Source organism: Pholis gunnellus (assembly GCF_910591455.1).
Source record: "Pholis gunnellus genome assembly, chromosome: 9".
Classification (NCBI taxonomy): Eukaryota; Metazoa; Chordata; class Actinopteri; order Perciformes; family Pholidae; genus Pholis; species Pholis gunnellus.
Window position 1 is genome coordinate 15,406,906 of NC_136535.1, and position 23,491 is coordinate 15,430,396.

A 23,491-nucleotide genomic window follows, 5' to 3' on the forward strand; every position below is an offset into this window, starting at 1 on the left:
GGTTGAGTGTTGCTCTCATGCTTTTAACCATGACAATATTACCTTCCAGTATGATACCAATGCTGGATCGTTCAAGGTGCAGGATATCTGGACCTGGCTGCTGGCTGTCTTCAGATATAACAGTCAGTGTCAGAACAAAAAACCTGCGTGCAATCTGTGATGGCATCCAAATCCTGCGGGTATCCAGAAAGGTTAAAAACTGAGGTTGTCACAATGCAAAAACTTCAAGATACCAAATTATGCAATATACAGTACAGACTTTAAAGAAATCACTCTTCATCCCCAAGGAAAACAAAGAGGCAGCAGTCTTCATGGCTCTCACATTATGGGAAAAACAGTAAAACTAAGGGAAAGTACTAAAAAAAACTGTATCACATTTTTCCAAATTAATGAATTCATTGTAATAGGTACATTTAGCTCATGGCACTTCAGCTTCGTAGGATTTTGAATGCAGGCATTTTTACATGAATGTACTAATACTTTACTTATCTAAATACTTCTTCCATAATTGCTGTTAAGGGATCCCTCCTCTGTTGCTCCTCCTGAGGTGTCTTTCCTTTTATTCCTCATAGACATTTTTCCAAATCCAAATTGATAGTCTAAAGACAGTGTCGTGACATCAAATGAAATGAAATGCAATAAGACAAGTAATTGTATCCTCCACATGACCATTTAGAAATTGTTGCTAAAAATAAAATCTTCTCAAGTGTTCCGCTGAACTCAAAACCATCTGCTGGACCTGGAGTGGTCAACAATGGAGGTAGATGAGTGGTCTGGGGAGTGTAACACACACACACACACACACACACACATATAGAAAATAAACAGAAATAAATACAAAAGGGCACTCAGAGAGCATAGACCACCACAGCTGATCCACACCAACATGTAATGGGTTCTTCCTTGGCTCATGCTACACCCTTACAGTTTCATGAAAATCAGGGCCGTTGTTTTTTTCATAATCCTGCTCACAAACAAACCAAACTGAACCAAAAACATAACCTTCTTGGCAGAGGTACTGAAGATAAAACACATTCACACATATGTACATACAATTCCACATGCATGCAACTCAGTGACTGAGAGAAAGAGCAAAGACCTCACTTGAAATTAGGACCCTTCGGTTAGAAGTGAGTCCCCATGATGAGATATCATTGTCCGTGTATCGCTGTGTTTTGTGCATTCGCTGTGTGCCGTTTAGGCTATTAAAAATGTCTGTTTTCAAAAGAACAAATATAAAATATAAATATCTTGCTCGGCTTCAATCAGATAGCTGTTCAGTATTTGATAAAGCCATAATACTGATGTGTTTCTTTGTGATACAGTGAATCATGTGGATAAGAAGTGTGTGACCAGCGCAGGTGAAAGCCCTGCATCACTTGAGACATTTGGGTTGTCTTTTTTTTTTCTCTATGGTAACTGTACCCTGGCAACCAGTTAGAGTGCCAGTTATACTCATAGTACTCCATACCTCTCTGGCTCCCTCACACACACCCTTCCTCGCCTTCTCCATCACTCACCTCCTCTCTCTCTCCTCCCCATAGCTCTCCCTTTGCATGTGTGTATTTGTGTGTCTGTATGTGAATCAGCTGCATCCTCAGCACCTAGGACCGTCGGTCTCCACAGGGGAAGCTGCATCGCTGACACTGTGAGTGCTGTTGCTTTTGTCAATTAATCTGACTGTGATGTTCTCAAATTGTCGTATTGCTTTTTATTGAAAAAAAAAGTTTCAATATTTGATTGCAATGTGAAAACTGGCTGTGAATTATAGAAAAAAAGAAATGCAAATGGTCATCTTATTCATCATGTTTTATACATTTTCCATGGAAATGTTTTGTTATTATTATTATTGTACACTCAGCTGTCTCTATGAAAGTACTAAAAAGAAATATGCGCTCTCCGTTTATTTGTTTTTCTATTGGCTCATCAGGTTTGTTGATCAGGGCGTCGAGCCAGAATCTTTGCAGGTGTGTAAGAGAGGAGAGGGAGGTCAACATGGGCTCCAGCTCCTCCTCCTATACCCCTAAAACCATTTACCTGGATGTGGATGGGAAAGTGCAAAAGGTGGGTACAATTCACATGGAAGTGCTGTATTTCTAATATCTTTTTTTCCCTGTTTATTATAGATATAATGTGACTAAACCCATTTTGGAAATGTATTTTTCTGCTGTGTGAAATGGATCTGGTTTTGGACTATATATTTACGCTTTTTTTTTGTTGAGATTAACCTTTTTTTTGCCGGCAAATATACTATATGGGATTGGAAATGAATGGAAACACATAAAGATTTAATCATTTTTATGTGTAAATAGATTTAGAAATGTCACTGTAGACTGTAAAGGTTGTTGCAAAACTATTTCTACAGTATACACATAAAATAATGGTTAATTAGGTATCTAACTAATGTCAATTAAATCAATCAATTAAAGATAGAGGAATTAATGTTGTATGAATTGTTTCGGCAATACAATCCAAAATATGTTTAAATGCATGCAGCTGGTACTCATCCACTAAATTTACATTTGTATTTATTAAGTTATTACATTTTAAGACATCAATAATTTAATAATGGGTTTCATTACAAAGTCAACCTTAAATAACATGAATTATGGCAATTAAAAATGTATCTCTTAATTTGCCATCTTGACTCATGTAGCAAGTATTCCCAGCGGCTAACCTCTCCTGAAGAGGAGATTAGACGATGATGCAGAGCATGCGACCTTACCGGTGTTATTGACAGAAGCAAACACCTGTTGTTAACGGCTTACACACCAGCATTCATTTCTGTCAGCTTTCAGCTCTGTTGTATATGATTGAAAATATGGATTTTTTTATCAATTTCTTTCCTTATTTTCATTGAAGCAGCAATTACACTAAGGGCTAGCATAAAATAAAAAAAATGTCTCATGCAATTTCATTTTTTTTTGTCATAACGACAGTGGAGCAACAGCTTAGTGGCCATTCAAACAGTCGTGAGAAATGGTTTGATGCTTGAGATGCGGCGTTCCAAACATGCACAGATCTGGCGATGTAGAGTGCTTCAAGCAGAGAGCTGCCGATGACACATGTCTGTTCAAGAGGCCCGAGCCCACGGCCTGAGGCTGAATGTTTGTCTGCCGCACCTGCACCCTTCAAGATGTAGGATCACAGTTTTTGCACAGGGGTTATGCTATCAAACTTCGACTTTTTTAAATTTTTTATAATCTCTATACATGTACTGTACAATGTCCTGTAAACTGGGCAGGTTCAAGCTCAGGAATGTGGCTAACTTCTACAGCTCCATGAACACTCACACTCCAGCTGTCCTTATGGGTCTCCCTGGTGACTTGACCTTAGTCAACCATGAAACGAGTAGACCCTTATTTTACGTTCCCGTGTGATTCGGTTGTCTGGAAAACACATGAAATTTGATAACCTTCCCACCCGGTACGAACACTGAGGACTTATATGCAAACCACAGCAGCAGCTTTTACGCAGGTGTGACAAAAAACATAGACACTGTGCTGGGATTGTGCGCGGCAGAAGAGGTTTTGTAATATGTTGTGCCGTGATAAAAAGTAACACATACTACGAAGTTCGTCCAATGTCACTCATCATTTCCATTATGTATTGAATTTATACAAAATGTGTTTCCCTCACAGGTGGTGTTCAGTGGGCACTGCAGCCCATGTGACATCAAGGAGCTTCTGTGTTCCTCATCTAACATTCCCAGGTTTGTTGTTTTGATTAGTTATTTATTTATTCACATCACATCCCTCCCTATCTGTGTCTCTGGGCGTACTTGAAAAGCTTAGACATTTCCCGTGAAACTGCACACAAATGGCATACAACACAGCAAAACAGCCACTAACATACAACGAGCACTTGCAGCTAACAGACAGACATATCACATTAGCCATGCACATCAAAGCAGACGGCAATACATTATTAAAGCAAGATCATCATCATCACCTATACTTCAGTTGTATGCCTTTGAGGAAAATAAACTTTTAATACGTAGTTATGCTCTTTCATTCTCTCTACTTTGTAATAGAGACGAGTATATACTCTTGACACAATGAACAAATTTAGTTTCGTGTATTTTCTAATAACTGTTATATAATGCATGTGGATCATTTCTGTTCATCTCTAATCTGATATTTAGCACTGCCTTAAAAAAAATAAAAATGTTTTCAAAAGACTTTATAGTTTATGAAACAGTGTGAAACATTAAGGGGAGTGAATAAAACACAGCGCACTTCTGTTGTTCTCACTTTTCCTCTGATCCTCTTACCACAGGAACACTGCCATCATGTTGATGGACCCAGATGGAGCCTTGGTCTCCATAGATCCCACCATGCCCACCAACTCTTCAAAGTAACATACCAGCATTATCATATTGTATTTGTATAGAAATCTCAGATTTACATTTCACTTATGTCATCTTTTTCCAACCATAACCAACAGCTAACTTTATTAACCCTGTGCTGAAATTGCTCCATCAACTGTAAATCTTTGCAAAAGAAAAATAATGTAAAGAAATTGTTAAACTGATGTCAAGATTTAGGAATAATAATTGATCCTCTTATATCCTCACAGCTCTCTGTACAAAGTTGTCCCTCTGTCTACTGGTCAAATTGGAGGCACAGCTACAACAGGTCTGTTTCCCTTTCACTCCAGCATACATTCATGCATCAACAACACATCCACTGTGAAAGTAATAATAAGCTTGAAAATACCAAGCTTGACAACGTGGTCGCTTTCAAGATGATTTATCAGGAGTGTATTTATGTCTGCAGAGAAGGAGGACATGTTTCAGAACGTGTTGTCCCAGGTGGCTGAACAGTTCAGCAGGTAACGCCTCAGTTGTTCATGTTATGTTGTGGCTGAAGCCTTCCCTTCCCCACCTTCACACATACCTCACACACGTACCTGACACCAGTAACTTTCAATGTTAAGCACAAGCTTCAACCTATGGAGCCTAGTTTAATCAGCCGAGTTTTTTCACCTCTGTCCTTTATTTTGAAGGGCCCATTCCAGTTTAATTTTGTCGCCTTGATCAATGAACCAAGTGAAATGTGTTTCAGCCTCTCATAATTTTCTATTCTTTGCCCTCACAGAGCCTTTCGCATTAACGAGTTGAAGACTGAGGTCACCAACAGGCTAGCAATGCTGGAGAAGAGAGTGGAACGTGAGTGGAACATTTTAGAGTAGACAGTTTAATGAAATGATCCCCCATAAAATCCCCTGAGATGTGACATGAGATACAACTGCGATATTTCCCGTCATCTTGTTTCAGTGGAGGGCTTGAAGGTGGTGGAGATTGAGAAGTGTAAAAATGATCTGAAAAAGCTACGAGATGAGATGACGTCAAGAGGTGGTGGCAGGTGAAATGAATACGAAGTTAGACATTACATTTCACAGGCGTCAACAGAAACCAAATCACGTCAAATTACCTTTTGGGGATTTCTTTCAGAGTAAACTGTCCATGTAAATACAACTTTGACGATGGGAAGAAGGTCACTCCTAGACGAGATGTCCCCAATTACCCCAAAGTATGTCCACTGGGACTATTACTCTAAATACTATTAGAACAAGCTAACTTCATGAATAGTCACAGTTCTGATGGACTTGTTTATTTGGCATATACAGTACACACTGTCTCAGGAGACGATTGAGGCGCTCAAGAAGCCAACATTCGATGTCTGGCACTGGGAACATAACGAGGTTTGTTGACACTGCCGCTCCATAACTCAATCAGACATTTCCATTCCACGTTGTCCAAGTGACTGATGTCTGAATGTCTTTTCTCTTCCTTTGTGGCTGCAGATGCTAAGTTGTTTGGAGTATATGTACCATGACTTGGGACTGGTGAAGGAATTCAACATGAACCCCATCACACTCAAACGCTGGCTGGTACAGTTAGAGCAGTAAAGGATAACCAAGCACATGGATATATACCGCCATGCACATGGTGCAGATTCCAAACAAGCTATTACTTACAAGGCAGATGTGTTGCTGAGAGTAATATCAGCGTTCTTACACAGATAAGAAAATCATTTTAAAATCGTACAGGGCTGGAAATACTTTTGATTTGAGATTCTGCAGTCAGTGGCTGAATAATGTATTCTCTTGTCTTCCAGTTGGCAATTCAGGAGAACTACCGTAATAATCCTTTCCACAACTTTCGCCACTGCTTTTGCGTTAGTCAGATGATGTATGGCATGATTAACCTCTGCAACCTACAGGTATGGTGCATGTGTGTGTGTGTGTATTCATGATAAGAACAATCGAGCATCATTTTTTTACAAGTCATATTTAGTTTGAAGTACCATCCAATGAATTTCCAGAATTTCCATTTTTTGGGGATGATTTCTAAATAACTTTTATTTACACTGTTGTCCAGGAGAAGGTGACTCTCACAGATATTGGCATTCTGATGACAGCTGCAGTGTGTCATGACCTGGACCACCCTGGCTACAACAACACGTAATACTCACTATTCTGTCTATAGGTGTGTTAACAGGTATAGCACTGCAGATGCCCATTGACCCCGGTATGTTTTGACATCCGCTTCACAACACTGTTGTCAATGTAATGTGAAACTAGTTCAGCATGAAGAGAGTTAAGGTATGAAAACAGGCTGATTCAGATTAGAGGGTTGTTTTTGGTCTGAGTTTCGGGCAGGCGAGGACCTCTCTCATCAGGGAAGCTTTGTTGAAAATATACTATCAATCTATCCATTCAACCGTGTCATCCACCCACCAGGTACCAAATCAATGCCCGCACGGAGCTGGCAGTGCGCTACAATGACATATCTCCGCTGGAGAACCATCACTGTGCTGTGGCCTTCCAGGTCCTCTCTCTTCCTGAGTGCAATATCTTTGCAAATGTGGATCCTGAGGCATTCAAACAGATCCGACAGGTGAGACGTAAATTCAAGACAGGCATGCTGAGCTTTATCTTAATCATACGTAGTCTTGTCACATATTAACATGTTAATCTGAAGACAATTTTGATCTTAAATTCAATCAATGTGTCGTGCAAACTGACTTTTGGTTTTATATTTCCAGGCAATTATCACCCTCATTCTGGCCACCGACATGGCCAGACACGGGGAGATACTAGACTCCTTTAAGCAAAAAGTGGACAACTTTGACTTTGCCAATGAAGAGCATGTGACATGTGTATGTATACAAGATCACTTTGCATCAGCTGTTTATTGTACTGAACACAAGCAGGCCTTAATCTGTTGAGCGTGCTGTGATCAGCAGAGGCTAAATTGACTGTATTAGTGTACTTGGGAAATGCTGTCTGTGGCTTGATGATGTATAGGCTTCCTTATTCTGTGTTTTGTGTTGTATGTATGTTTGTACATGTGCGTGTGTTTTCAGCTGAAGATGGTTTTGATCAAGTGCTGTGACATTTCCAACGAAGTGAGGCCAACTGAGGTAGCTGAGCCATGGGTGGACTGCTTGCTGGAGGAGTACTTCATGCAGGTGACCTCAACCGAAGCATTCACATAACTCTGAAATCCATTATCTAAAATCCATCAAGATGAAGGAACATTGTGGTTGTGAGCAGTAGCTAAATGACTATATTTCTACTTATGTGCCTTCCTAGAGTGACAGGGAGAAGTGTGAGGGTCTCCCTGTGGCTCCCTTCATGGACAGAGATAAAGTCACCAAACCCACCGCTCAGATCGGATTCATCAAGTTTGTCCTCATCCCAATGTTTGAGACTGTCATGAAGGTAGGACAACGCGTGTGTACAGACGTGTTCCTTTACCAAGACACACACTGAGTATTAATGAATGCTCCTGCTGTGGCGTCCAACAGCTTTTTCCTCAGATTGAAGAGATCATGGTTCAACCGTTGAGAGACTCGCGTGACCACTATGAGGAGCTGAAACAGATTGACGATGCCATGACAGAGGTATAACCTATTCTATTGTATTCTATCTGTCTGTCTATAAGCACAATCAAACTTTGTTCAAACCCCCATATCTTCATGTTGTACGATACTATTTTCAAAACATGTCAAACTGCACCACCTGTTGATAGTCACCGGACACTCTGTAACATAGTGAGTAAGCTGAAGGGGGAGTTAGGAAGAGAAGCTTCACAATGTGAAAACATTTAGAGAAAAATGATAATTTAAAGGAATAGTTTAATATGTTGGTTTATTTCTTCTAATCAGATTAGATGACAGCTGTTAGATATAAGGCTACTGCCAGCAGCTGGTTAGCTTATCTTAGCTGAAAAAAAAGGGCCCTGTGAAGTGTTAACAAAATCCGCCAAACAGCACCTCTTAAGCTCAGCTATTGACACATTATAGATGTACAAAAACTAATGGTTGAAAACAACGCCTCACCATTTTATGGTGTGCTATGTGCCAGACTTGGCTCTGACCAGTTGCAGGCAAGTCAAATCAAGTAAATTGTTTAAACACATGCATTGATCACAGGCAAAAGTGCAAATTTCTGCATGGTCATTGTGTAGCATACACAATAACATTTGACGAGGCTGCTAGTCTTGCCTTAAAGGTACTTACAGTAAGCAGAGTGTAAGGGGTTAAAACAATGAAATACTCCTACTGTGAGAGGAAGGGATGTAGAGAACAAAACCAAATAAATCTACACACTGTCATCGAAGCATTTCACCTGAAGCTATCAATTATCAGTTATGAAATTTGTGTTTCATGGGTGGGGTTACACACACACACGCACACATACACGCACGCACATATTAAACCACTTGCTAACATAAAGGTGTGTCTTTTGTTCAATGAGGCACAGAAGAAAAAAACTGAAAATATGTCATTAGGCGGGAAGAAGAAGTAAGCTCTGCAGTGAGTGAGTGCTGTGGTGTCTGTGTAAGTAAAAGCAACTGACTCCTTGGTTGTGCTTTAGTGTTTAGTGTTGGTTTCACGAGTGCACTCTGTCTCTGCCTCTCTCTGGCATCTCTGCACAGCAACTCTCCTCTCTAGTGATCTCTACAAAAGCCACACCTTTAGGAATGTGCAGCACTTTCATCACTTTGGATTTTCCTTTTTAATGTAGCACCAACGTTCATATAAATGTACTCACAAAAGGAAAACCAAGGGGGTTATCTCATTTAGTCGGCTCAAGCTAAATTGGCTCAGCTTGGGGAATTCTTGGGCAGTGCTAGGGTCTTGGCTATATGGAAGTCAATCGGCCTTCAATAAAAAGAGAAAGAAAGACCAAATCAGCAGCTTACAAGAAAGAAACATAAACGTCTTTTTGATTCTCTTTGATTTCTGTAACGTCATGCCAGCATAGGACTTCATTCATTTTGCTGTCGTCACGGCTGGAAACATAGTGATGAAATTGTCGCTCATTTGTTTTTGTTTGCTTTAACACCATGTTAACTTTTTTTATACAATGACAAGAAACAACATTTTCTGCTTATTAAATTAAACTACAACCCTCTTTTCTGTAAAATGTTCCAGTTGTTGAGTCTCTGTGAGTAAGTTTTGACTTTCCACATAAGAATGTCAATTATCTGAGCTCCTACGGCAAGTTCGGTCCAATGGACTTTATCTTTGGTCAAGCATGGTTTGCGCTGATCTAGGTACATCTCTTTCTTAGTGAATTGTCTTCTAAACCTAGATTCAATAGTGTCCCGCTGCAGAGCTCCAGGCATGGGCACCTCCGTTGGTGGGACCCATCTCCATCGCCAGGACCCATGTTAGAAGATCACTAAATTACCTTTACAGTCCACTGTATTATATTATGCAGTGTATTGTTTTATAGCGCTTATGGTTTAGAAATAAAGTAGCCTAGTGAGCATATATTCAACACATTATGTCACGTTCATATAGTGATGGAATGTAACATGTAAGTACATTTACTTGAGTATACTTATTTGAGTATTTCGATTTTATGCAACTTTATATTTCTACTCCACTACATTTCAGAGGTAAATATTGTATTTTTTACTCCACTTCATTTATCTGACATATAAAGTTACTCGCTACTTTTTAAATATAAAAACACTATATGCTTATTTTATATGAAGCAGTAGCCTAGTATAGTAGAATACAAAGTATCTCAAATACATTGATGAACTACAACATTATGATGCTCTTATGTGTATCTGTTAGTAATTTAAACAAAATAAATAATAATCCATATTAATACAACACTGTAAGCATTCTGAATGCTGAGTACTTTTGATACTTTAAGTACATTTTGCTTAAGATACTTCTGTACTTTTACTTAAGTAACATTTTGAATTCAGGACTTTTACTTGTTTTTTTTAAACTACAGTATTTATACTTTTACTTAAGTACTTATTTTGTCCATTGCATTATGCCCCTACCACAAAACCTACAGCAATAACACCAAGGAAGCTTGATATTACACTACAACAGTAACTTAAGTGTTCAGTAATGTTATTTAGTTGCGCTAATGTCATTAGCAAACTAACGTTAACGTTAGGACAACAACAGGGGAACAAAAAGCTTAATGTAGCCTTTTCATTTCAGCGTTCGACGTTAAGGTTGTTGCAAAGTTTTTTTGGAGCTTAATGTTACATAACCTAACTTTAGTTACAGTTATTTCAACATATTTAATCTAGGGTTGGTAATCTTAAGAAACTAGCAAGAGTACGCTAGATTTTCAAAATGATCCAACCGAAAAAGCCAGCCCAGTGTTACCAACTCTTCTCCAATGAACGTAGCTAGCAGCACCAGCTCAAAAGTTGCTTAAGTCAGCAAAACTGCCCGGCCCTTAAGGCCTCCCTCCAAAGCCACTCCCCAAAAATAATCATAACGATCGTAACCATATCATAATAATTGTAACATCGCTATTGTTAGTACTCACAGCTGTCAAGCTAGCAGCTTGTGGAAGACTCGTGCACAGGCAGAGTGCACGTTTATTTCCCTTTTTTCATCAGAGCATTTGATTTATTGATTTCTGTCAGTAATGAGAATTTCAAAATATATAACAAAAATATGTTTGAAGAAGATTACCAACCCGAGTTTTAAGGTAGTATTGCTTACCTTGTTGTTATCGCTCAAGGTTGTGTGGGTTATCTAAACTAATGAACGCATGATATCGTATCTTGAAGATCGTCTAAGCTCGGAACAGGAAATGGTTTGACGGACAGGTGGGCCCGAGCCTTGAGCTCTGCAGCTAGACCCTTCTCCCTAGTTTTAGTTTTATCTTAACATCCAGCTGTGTCTCTTTGCCTCCTAATCTAAGCTCTTATTTGATTGCAGGGGTCTTCTTTTGTGATCAAGCTCAGGACAGACTTTAAAACATGTGATTGAGTCCTCGGTGAAGACATTCTGTGCTGCGTTGTGAAGATGGCAGATGGATCAGGATCAGAATGGAGAGAAAAGAGATTGCTTGGCAACATACTGAACTAAATGTAGGCGTCAAGAGTTGCACATCTTGAACTTTGACTTAGACTTTAGCACTGGATGTAACAGAGAGGGACCTCTCCGTATATGTATGGTTTTCATGTTCTCTCTACTCTTTTTTTATTTCATAGTGTCTCAAGAGTTTGAAGGAACAATTTATCCAAAAAACAAATTTATTTAAATGTTTATTTCCGTGCAGAATAGGACTCATGGACAATATTTTCCCCAAACAGTAATTGATCATTTATTTTTTTCCCAGTAGAAGAATAAAATGCACCAAAGTATGATGTTTTCACCTCAATGTAGCAATATGTTTTTGATTGATATGGTGCACTGAGTGTTTTCCAAAGAAAGATGCAGCTTCACACCTTTATTTTTTATGTTCACTCACAATGAGCAGTTAATTAAACCATCAAGTCTGTGTGTTCTCTGACCTTAATCAACACTGTTATCAATACTGTTCAATAAAATAAAGCCACACAAGGTCCAAGGGGTTTTATACATATGTCCTGTAAAAAAGTTTTTGATATCTCGCAATAGATGTAAAACTGTGTTTTGTCTGTCTGTCCATCTGTCACACACTCTTCATAGATGAAGGTTAGACAACACGCATTTCAGAATGTCTTCAGAAAGTTTCCATACTAACTCACTCACTTTATTTAGTAGAGAAGATTTTAAAACAACAAATGGTGACCAAGGTTTGTTCGAGAAAAGTAAAAAAAATACCCAATAAGCCTGATATGAAACTTATGATGATCACATACGTTGGTAAAAGTGACCTGCTGACTGCGTCCTTGTAGCCACGTGACTTGACTATTACTGTAGATAAACGTGAACGTTCCTTCCTGCCCCAAGAAATAGTTAGACAAAACTATCTCAACTATCTCTGGCAGCCGTGTTACACAACCTTCATCAGGTTTGCTTAGTTGTCATGGGGAAGTTGCCGTGCAAGTTCATCAGCTGTTATGAATCCAGTCATTGCTCTTTTCATCCGTTTTTTTAAAATGCTCAATGCTCGCTTGTCAACAGATCCATCTTCATTACAACTAAGCAAATTCCTGTCGCTGATAAGGACCATGTGGTACACAGATACAATCAATCTTTAGTTGGGATTGTTTTTCATATCACTGCAGATTATTGACACATGCTGTTGATTCCATAACAAACCACAGCAAGTGCCTATTTAGATAATCGTGGCCACATTTCACTTATTGGATTATTGGATTCAGTTATTTATTGACATCTTCGCGTAAAAACAATACTTATTTCTGTTGTATCACATTACAATCAGACTAGTTCTCCCTTGCGACCCCACATGTAAGACTGCGTGATCTAAACGTCATTAATTGTCACGCAGAGATTCCATTTTCAGGCCGCTCCTCTGCTCCATCATCCTGACTGAAAAACATTTTATTGCTGCATGTTAGACTTGAGGGCTAGAAATGTGTTGAAATATGAGCAGTTATCCAATGTGTACCACCCAAAGGTGCCACTTATCTCAACCCGGACCACGCCCCTTCGACCTATATCAGATCTGGGTGGTTTTCCTCCAGCTACTCCACAGTGTTTTTATTTATTTTAGCAATATGTTGACGACAACTCCAGAGGGATCATTTCCTCACCTGTTGGCTTCGCCTCACACACGCTGAATACCACCTACATAGCTCTGATGAAATTACTAATAATACAGAGTAATGAATGAAACACCAAAGACTGTTTTTGTGCTGCATATTTTTTATTTAGGTTTGTTTGTGCATTCCAAATTCAAGTAGGAGAATTCATGAACTTCAATTTCACTCCTGTAGTCTGTGGTTGAGATTGAGATTGATTAAAAATCACTATTTATTCACATGTTGGTGGTCTGATGATTCTTTTGGATGCACGTGACCTGTCGCGTGCATACTGCTGCAATCCCACTTGTAAGTTGATGATCTCAAAGCAATAAAAAAGAAGAAAACAGTGGACTACATGTTTGTGTTGCTGTTGAAAGGAGAGAACGTAAGTAAACATATTTGAGTGTAATTACGCATCACCTTCTCCACATAGCATGGAAATAATGTATTGACATTTCCCTGCAGGAACGCTCTGATCAAACAACATCCTGTCTTATCATGAAATGGTACTGCACAGCACTCTGCTGCATGACCAATGGTTAGAGAAATAAACAAGGTGACACTATGTGCACTACTTTCATTACATTTTAGTGCAGAAAGGTTTTTATAACGCTTTATTTGATCTTCTTTCTAAGAGTGTGACAACATGGTTCTCAGCATGCAGATTTCTTTTTTGTGAGCGCCTCCAACGCTTTATGATTTCTTCACATTTCAGTTCACCAAAAGATGAATCACTCAACTTGAGCATCCACGCAGCCTGCTAACTTGTCATTCAGTAGACGGTTAGATGTTTCCATCAGTGCTAATTAAATTGACTGATATCTAAAACTCTTTTGTCATTCTCTTCGCCTAAAGGCTGGGTGTTCCATGATGTGTGACTGCCACAATACTTCAATGGGCCCGTTTGTTGACGTGAAAGTGGATACTGTATCTGTGTCAAATGCATCTTGATGGTGGTTAAATGAGCAGGTGTTTTATTTTTCTTTCAGCGGGCATGCACGATATTGGACCTTAGTGTGCAAAGGAAGGGGAGGCAGACGTTAGATCAGGGGTTTGGGACGTTATGATTCATGCAAATTCATAGTCAGGATAGCAGTTTTATTTACATATCACAGTAACATTACTTCAAAAATGTTGACTTTTTAACGGCCACCAAAGTTCATTTTTAAACTATCAAAACAAAAATATTTGACTTTGAGGATATAAAACATAATGTATCCCAATTCATATTTGAATGGTGTTACTAGTCACAGGTATGTTCTCAAACTGTGTTTTGATGCATGGTGATAATTGGTGCAATCTGAGCGTTACTTTCCTCCCATTCATCTCTGCTTCGTTGGGTCTTTTTTTGACCCTATTGGGGGCTACAAAGTTAGAAATGTTCAAAATCCTGCACATAGCATCTTTAATTGCCATTGTTTGTTAAATGTCCTTTATTTTCTTCTGGTGTCCATAAGAGCTCTGTTAATTTATTGATTTAGTTATTCAGCTCTGTATTTTCTACAATTTCTTTAATTCAAAATGTCATTATTATGTCTTTAACTGACTTAAATCCGGGATCACATGTCTGCACCCGTACAAATTCTGATTCTCAGGCAAGAGAAAGTTTACAAAACTTTAAGAAGCCAACAGGTAATTTAATCCAATGTAAGTCCTTCCATCTAGTTGTATTGCAGTTGATCAGGTGAGAAAGAGGTATACAGGAATGTTAATCAAAATGTATCGAACATTCGGCAAGCAAAGCAGCACGGAGAAGAGAGAAACACGTCTGTTGTGTCTGCAGTGTTATTGCCTTGTAAATATGTTTTGGCTTGGCCACAGTAGTCATGTGTTACAGTAATAAGAATGGAAATGGATAGCGCTGACGAAATGCAATCCCTTTCTCTCATTTGTTCGACCATTCAAAAGGAACCTTGGAAACATTTCTGTAAAGCAATTTCACCTTCATGTGCGCTCTGCAATTTCTCATCAAAATAAATAGACTTTCAAATTAAGACTTTGGACCAAAACTAGGAAAATTAGATTCTCTATTTATTAGTTTCTTCTTTTCTTTCTCAGTACTTTCCCGTGTCAAAACGCACTGCGAATAATTCCGCATGCTGTCTTCTAGGGGTTACGGTAAAATGACGTGTGTGTATGTGTGTGTGTGTGGCTTTCCAAAATTGCAGCAGAAAGCCGTAGATGATATATGGCCTCGTTTCATGTGAAACTGGTTAAAATACGGCACACATGGCGATGACTCAAGTCTGACTGTACTACCACAGAGCTGTTTCACTACCTTGATGTTCATGAATCTGTTCTTCATTATGTAGCTCCAGTTTCTTACAGGAATCTGAATGAACTGAATGTGTAAGCTGTCAACCAAGTCTATGTAAACACATGCGACTCTCCGTTTATCTTTTGTCGGACCACAGATTAGACAGTGGCGTTGGTCAGGGGAATGAATCAGCCACACAGGCTTTTCTTTGCTGACCAGACAACAGCGAAGCCCAGGCCTGTTTCATGTGAGCAAACACGCATGCAGACAAAGCCATGCTTGTGGGAGAAAAGCAGTTAAAATCATCAGGGATGTCCCAATCGCCTGACTCCCACATTCACAAGAATGCCCAGCTCCTTGTTTGGACTGTGAGGACTCAAGCTAGATTTACTGAAGACAGTTACATCCCTTGCAAGAATGGCGAGAAGCCAAAGGTCAGGAGTGAGAGTTAACCCTAAATTCTGGTTCTGCATTTTTGTGTCAGAGACTGCTCAGTGGCGGAGAAAACAAAGAGCAGTGTGAGATGGTGAAAATCACAGCACCAAAACAAAATGTTATTTTTTATTCTCTCGTAGAAAAGACATCCAATGTTGCCGTGGCTGTCCCTTTAACCCCCCCCCCCCCCCCCCCCTTCTCTCATGTCCTTCTTACTGTATTTGGGGTAGTTTTAGCAATAAATCAATGTAAAATCATCTAACAAGTTGGTTTAACAGCTAAACTTCTTTTTTACAAAGTAGACCTCACGCACTCAGCCACAGGGCTTTGAGACACCTGCACTACATGCTGATTAAACAGGTATTAAACTGTTTCCATGTAAGTGAGGAATACAAGGCTTCATACACTTTAAAGTGCCATAACATTTAGAAATAATGTTGGTGTTTGTTTACGATTAGCATTTCTTACCTGAACACACTGTGTGCATCCAGGTGCTTAAAAAAAACATGTTGAATGCATTTCCTACTTTTAGGTGACTGTAGGGTTTTAGTATCAAACACTAAAGTAAATATTGAAGGATCTCATTTCCAATGAGCTGTACGCTTGGAGGCTATCTCAGCTCAAGTATTCATTTCCTGCATTTTACTCTTGTTTAGTTTGTATCCTCGACTCTCTCAGGCTTGACCCCGACGAGTTACTTCTCCCCTGGTGATGAATGTCAGAGAATAGCTATACCTGAGCCTGGATGCTCCGTTCGTCTGGGAATTTCCTGAAATGTGTTGTTTTCGGTCAGTATTATGCAAGAGGCTGAATTTTATACCAATGATGTACTTTATGGTTGCACAGATCATTCATGCTGTCAACAAAATAGACATCAAATATTTATTTTATGTTGCATGCAAACAACACAGACATTGGGACATGGAAAGGTATTTGTCTTCCTCAAGCTGCCATGTCTGTTGGGAAACTTGTGGGACATATTTTCCTCCACTTTAACTTTGTGCAACAAAATATTGCACACACAGTTCCTGTGGTTATTTCTTCAGACTTTAACATTTTGTATGTGTTGAAACAGGCGCAATTATCTTATATTTACCATCTACAGTGTAATTTACGCTCTGCATATCAAAGACAGTCTTAATGTTTGCCCTCATTTTCAATTTACAGCCTTCCAAAAACAGACATTTTACTGGTTCGCTGTTTTTCACAGGAGAGGCAATTAAATTAACAGTTCCCCCAGACAAATAGAGCACCAGACAACCTCAAATGTGGATTCAACGATATATTCAGATCAAGGAGGTTATAGAATGATAAACAATTACAACTTTGTTCAACAAAAGATGTGGAGCTCTGTTTGGCTACGATTTGTATATGCGTTTATGTGCAACATTTACTCAGTATGTCAAGTTACTCATGGAGCCCAGTCTGGCAGCTGACAGTTGAAAAATGCTAATCCCAGCAGATGATCGAGGTCTGCGGTGTGCTGAAGGAGAGGCCCGCACCAGTTTGTTTACAGCGTGATAATCAGGAGCAGGCATCTTGATTGTGAGCTGGCAGAACATCAGCGGCCATGCCGTGACTTCCGGGCTGCATGGTAATTACACTGGCCTCTTATCTGTATGAATAGCAGGCCCCAATGACAGATGGGCATGTAGAGTAGGACAAAAAAAAATAAAGGCCACAAACAGAAAGTACCTTAAAGTCTTCCCTTGGTGAACTCAGTCTGGTTAATAGCATGCTGGAGTGGGACTCGGTTAGGCTTTGCTTTAAGTGATGCCACTTGACAAATTTAAGTCCACTGTTTATTTTCAATTTAGCCCTGTTTTGGTCTCCATCCATTAGGCTACTGCAGGGATTATCTGACTCTTAAACTGCTAAATGCTTCGCTGTGTTCACCAGCTAGTTGCTTACGTTGTCTATCTGTCATTTGGTGCTGAACATGTCGCGTACATGTAGTTTTTGGAGCTTTCTTTGCTTGAAACATGTTAGCTGTGGCCGAAAAGCATCTGAGGGGGAGCAGTCTCACTTACACTCAGCAAGCCAAATGCTCTTGTTTCTGTAATTATAGTTTTCTCTCGGTTTATGTTGTGTTGTGTCACTCACAGTGCACAGTGTAGTTCAGTTCAGTCCTGCTGTGTTAGCAGTGTTGGCTCAAACTGGCTGCCTCACTCTTTCCTTCTTCCCTGATTGGGAAGAACCAATGATGATGTTACTTTTGTGGAGAAGATCTTGAACATGTAAGTGATACTGCCTCAGTGTTTGTGTGATATTGTTATGATAATTGTGTTCGATGTCGCCATTCACTTCTGGACTATAGCGCGATCACTCAAGGCTGAAAAGCAGCACTCCTGTTAAGATTTATGTACCATTTTGGCAACGTTTCAGATTACAGCCCGCAACGTACAGCATAACTCTTCCCAATTTACGTTGTCATTTTTTTGTACCAGTACAGTACGTCATAGGTACAAGGCAAAAAGATGTGAAGTCAGGGAATAAGGGGGTAACTTCATACTGCAACAAATGCAAATGTCCAACAGCACACAATGCTGAACCTGTGTATTGTAACTAACCATTATATGATCAGAGCAAAGTTTTTCCCACAAGAAATAGCAACACATACTGTGTGTATAAAAGGAGGTTTTATTGCTAAGGAAACTTTGTTGAGTGATTCACCTCTGAATGACTCCCAGCAAACCTTGTTAAATACCCCCCCACAGAGAATTAACAGTAATGTATACAACCCCAGCAGGCCAAGAGTTTGATTAATTAGATACCGAGGAGATCTCCTCTGTTTTCTGAACAGATGTTTTCTGAGTCATGTGCTTAGAACCTAGAAATGAATCAACGCCATCTGATGAGGGAGAGTTGCAGGACATTCTTGGCCATAGCATCATCTACATCGAAACTCCACATTTGATCAATGATATGATTTAATCTTATTTCCATTAAGGGCTCCTGAAAACGGATGTATTCATGTTTTCAAAGGACACAAAGGGTAGCCAGATGTGTTCTATAATCCCTACAAGTGCGCATACGAGAGATGCTCCAAATGTTTTATATGAATTCTCTAGAATAAAGCGTGAGATAGCTCCACCTCAGCTATTAGAGCACAGCTTTGACCTCCCATTATGTGGAAAGATAAATGATATGTTCCTACGCCTGTGTTTAAAGTGGGATTGTCTTTCATCTCGTGCTGGGACTCTGCCAGCAAAGATTATCACTGTGGGGTTTAATGCTCCGAGCTATAAGCCCAAACATGTATATTTATTTCTACAATTCAAAAGAACATTTTTTTCCCCCCTTCTGTATCTCCCACTTATTCCTTCCCCCTCTCTCTGTCATTAACGTTATAGGAATTCCCATGGAATTCTTTCATAGTATAAATGATTGTGTGGGATGTGATGCTTTTTCTTTGGAGAGGCAGGGGTTAAACGATCCCTCCTCTGTTGCTTCACCCTGTTTTTCCTTTGAACTGTGACGACACAGGAACATCTGGATGCCAGGTAGTGAGTAATTAATGACGAATCAATAGGCCGCGTTCATATCTTTGAGTACCTGAGATTGTGCAACATAATGCAACATCAGATCCTTTACTTGAGTAAAAGTAGCAATGTGCTTACTGTAAGTAGAAGCCTGTTAGTATTATTAGCAAATTGTAATGTAACTGCAATGCAGAAAAATGTCTGTGTCGCACTAATATATACTATATAGGTCAATGTTTGGAGTATTGATACTGATGCATTCATTTGTAAGTAGAATTTAGTGAGCTGACGTGGAGCTAACTTTGACTATTGAGGAGATTGATCTTCAACAGTGGATTATGTTTTATAAACTGCCAGTAACTATAAATGTAGGGGAGTAAATGTGTTGTTGTGAAGGACTCATTATTATTGTTACTGTTAGTATTGTCTCTCTCTATTTTTTCTTAAGCTTAATGTAACACACATTAAGTGGGAATGAACTGTGCTATATAAATCTCTCCTTGCCTCTAGTCTCCCCACCATCATCCAACTCTTCTCTCTGCTATACTCTCTTTTCCTCCGTGCGAGGAAGGGTTACTGTGGCCCCAGAGCCCCCAAATGTGTAAGGGGATATCTCCTCCGTCAGCCTACAGCAGGGAGCTCAGAGAGCAACTGGCTGCTGCCCCGGCGCACTGTAGGCAAAGCAGTGAGGGAGGAAAAGAAGGGGGGGGGGCTTAGATGTGAAAATATCATCAGAGAACTGGAGAGCAGCTTGATTTCAGCTCCCGCAGTCCTTATGTAAATACTGTACACATTCTCAAAGAGCGCGCGCACACACACACATACGGATGCACACACAAACACTTCTGGCATCTGTCTGGAGGTGAGATCAGCTAGATCAACCACAGAGCTTGGCTCTCCCCCACTGGCTGCACTGTGCAGAGGTGAAACATCATCAGCTTGTTGGTTTTGGAAGCTTTCTCATTACCTCTGAATACTTTCTTCAAGCAAACCATTATGGAGAAAAATATTACCCCCTTTCAGCGAGTATTAGGGGCGTTACTGCTCGGCTGCAAGTGATGCCAATCAAATTACAATGCAAATATTGTCTTTCTCTATCTGGAGTTTTCAATACTATGAAGGCAAATTGGTCCAGTTTGTGAATATCCTGTTAATCCGTGCTACTCCAAAGTACGACAAACCTGATGAGATGCAGAGCAGTAACGGCTTTTTGTTTAGTTCACTGGCAAAAATTGCTGTTTTGGTGAACAGCTCTATCTGGGTGGCACAAATCTCCTCTCTAACGCAACCATTTCAAGCTAACTTTGTGCAAGTTCACGCACGTACAAACACATGAACACACACGTGACTGGAGTGCAGTATTAGCACACTGGTTGTAATCAAAGTTGAGTACTTCACAAATAAGCACAATTTCCCCTGATCAAAGGGTAGAAATAGTTCACATTTCTCACAGCAAATATCAAAATCTGAGTGTGTGGGTGTGTGTGTCTGTGTGTGTGAAGTTAAGGATTATTTTGTAACCAGGTCACCCTGTGGTATGACCTAAAACATTGTTTATTTTAATGCATCTTCTAATTTGATGCTGCTTTCCAATTCTACATGTTATATTCCTTAAATATTACATCATCTGATCATATTGTTACAGTATGAACTGATTAATTTGTACATTTTAAAAGGCCTAGTGTTTTACAGTAATGAAGAGTGATCTTTAAGAAAATCTAAATGCATATTAAAATGAAAAACAGACATTTAACTCTTGTTCTACACTTTCATATAAATGCTCTTTTATGGAATCAATGCATTGCTTTTAACAAAATCACTTTACTTCACAACTTTAGGAGGATGTCAAGATTACACGTGTTCAGATAATGACTCTTGTGCAGCTGTGTTGTTAGAATGAAAAAGCAGAGAGTCTACAGGAGACTGACCAACCCAGACTGTGGTGTCTATTTCACAGGTTTTTCCTTTATGAATGCAAACAGCTTCTCTGCTTTTCAGCTCGAAGAGAATATTCTAGGGCATTGCAAAACTGGGAAAAAAGAAGAAAATCACGTTAGAAGTGAAACAAATACGATGACATTAAAATTATATTCTATTATCGCTTAATGATAGACATCATAGAAATATACTCCCTAGAGTGTTTGTGTGATTTCCCCTTTTGTTTCTTCTTAACAAAATGAAACGGATTTCTCTTATTTGGCCTTGTGTTTTCCAGTGAGGTAAAGGCACTGACGTGGTTTCTTCTCATTGTGTCCATAATTACTGTGGGACAACACAATTGCTAGTTAATCATAAACACCCTCTGTACACTGTAGCTTGTGTCTGTCTCCGCTACCTGCGTGTGTCACTGCATGCAAACAGCCTGACAGAGCTACTGCACTTTGGACCCCTAGTCCAATGTGTGTGAGGATGCAGCACGGAAATTCACAGGTGAAGCAAGCGCAACAAGCAAGGACATGGTTTTAAATGAAGCTCCAAAATTGTTGGATGGCGCAACATTTACCAGTTGGCATTCACAACGATCAACAATGACGTTCGATCCCGTCAACTTTTCTCGGCCCAAACTTTGGTCTGCAGCTTTTTTCAAGCGCTCTAACTAAGATGTAGCCTGAGACTCAACTCCATCACAATGGGGTGTGTTTGCCTGACCTCCACTCCTTCTGTCTATCAGGGTCCAGGGCCCCGTTTGGTTTGCCAGGCCCCAGCTGACAATGTTTGCTCTGCTTTACAGCCTCTCTGTTTGCTTTCCCCTTCACTGGAGCATCCACCTCTTGGTTTCAGCAGCACTCAAGTCCTGCCACATTTGGGGGTCACCAGCCCGGGGCTCAGCCCACCCAGAATGCAGTGCGTCAGCCAACAGAGATAACACAACTGTTCAGGTGGTTTAGCGCAGGGATGTCACCCTATCTTTTTGCAAAACACACACAAACACAGTGATCATCTACCATTTGATGTGCTCCTCTCATTTGGGCAGCTTTTGTCTGTTTGGCAGCTCTCGCCTCTGCTTGACAAGCTTTGACTTGAGGGCATCGTAAAATGAAACAGCATGTCAGGAGAATAAAGGAGTGACTGTATTTTTCCTTTCGCTGGAACCTGTGAATCACCCATTTGTTGCCCTCAAAGGTGATAATTAGCTCATTGGTTTATTTCAGAGTGTATCGCAACAAAAATAAATACATAAATAAAAAAGGTGTCAGGGAGATTAGATGCATTTGAAAAACAACTGAAAAACAAAAAAATAGAACATTTTATTTTATCTTCACTTTTAGACAACTTTTGTTCTTAAAACTGGTTATTAGCCTGTTTAAGTTACAGATTATTATAATTTTTGTTTTCCTCATTAGCCTGTAGGCAGTAAACTGTAGTCCTGGTTTTCACAGTAAAAGTCTCAATTTCACACATCTGTGATGAAAATAAGCCACAATAATAATAATGCTTGATGTGCAACAAAGATATGTTAGAATAATTCATTCGAAATGTTCCTTTCTAAGATGACATAGTAAAACAAATGTATGACATAAATTGCCTGCATTTATCATATTTATCTTGATATCAAAAGGGTTGTTAACTTGAGAAAATCAACTATATCTTCAATAATAATGCTCTTTTAAATTGGATTTTTGGTGACCGGCAGCAGCTTATAGTTATAGTTCTTTATTTATCCCTACATGACAAGATCAGCAAACACAAGCTATGATATACAAATCCTCACAACACCTTTGTTAGAATTGTTGGGGGTATTATTAGTCTCAGCCTGCTTGCTGGCGTGCAGTAGGATCACATGAGGCCTTTAGGGGGATGGGCAGAGTTTTCAGAGGGTGGTATGGCTTTAAGAGTTTACTACCATCACTGCACTCACTCACTTACTCACACAACAGAAAGTTTGGGGGCCAGGCGAGCAGTGGGATACCGACGGATAGGAAGTGACGGGACTGCATGAAATGCAGAGTGAGAAAAAAAAGAGAGAGAGAGAGAGAGAGAGAGAGAGAAAGAGAGAGAGAGAGAGAGAGAGAGAGAGACGGGAATATCAACACAAAGCAGAATTAGAAGCAACGTGCGATCGTCGGACTGTCGGCTGTACTGCAGGGGGGTGGGAGCTGAAATGCGCATGATCTTAACAACGCCGGAGCGAGAGACTTTCAGTGGAAGTGAACTTACGTTAGGCTCCCAGAAGTGAAACGCAGAGATTTGATCCGATTTCCATGACCGTGCTTGTTCTTCTGGAAAGTGCCGGGCACACGGGGGGCCATATGGAATTGCGATATATAAACTAGAACCCCACTTTGAATATGAAGGAAAAGACTTTACGAAAAAATCCAAGATCTTAGTAAGGGGGAT

The 23,491-nt window shown here is 39.8% G+C and overlaps 1 protein-coding gene across 3 annotated transcripts; it reads left to right on the plus strand.

Moving 5' to 3' along the window:
- Positions 1 to 1,959: 1,959 nt before the first annotated feature.
- On the plus strand, positions 1,960 to 8,820 carry pde9ac (phosphodiesterase 9ac; the record flags this gene model as incomplete). 3 transcript variants are annotated; one of them, XM_079166782.1, is made up of 18 exons in its annotated part: positions 1,960 to 2,064; positions 3,642 to 3,712; positions 4,279 to 4,356; positions 4,579 to 4,622; positions 4,779 to 4,833; positions 5,100 to 5,170; positions 5,279 to 5,366; positions 5,456 to 5,534; positions 5,632 to 5,706; positions 5,809 to 5,895; positions 6,123 to 6,227; positions 6,386 to 6,468; positions 6,748 to 6,904; positions 7,053 to 7,166; positions 7,374 to 7,478; positions 7,603 to 7,731; positions 7,818 to 7,913; positions 8,767 to 8,820. In XM_079166782.1, the coding sequence occupies 18 exons, from the start codon at positions 1,996 to 1,998 to the stop codon at positions 8,818 to 8,820; spliced, it is 1,560 nt and encodes a 519-aa protein (XP_079022908.1). The 3 variants fall into 3 exon arrangements, with proteins under 3 accessions (XP_079022908.1, XP_079022909.1, XP_079022907.1); XM_079166783.1 differs by having other exon boundaries at positions 8,770 to 8,820; XM_079166781.1 differs by having other exon boundaries at positions 1,996 to 2,064; positions 4,579 to 4,602; positions 4,759 to 4,833; positions 8,770 to 8,820.
- Positions 8,821 to 23,491: the final 14,671 nt, after the last annotated feature.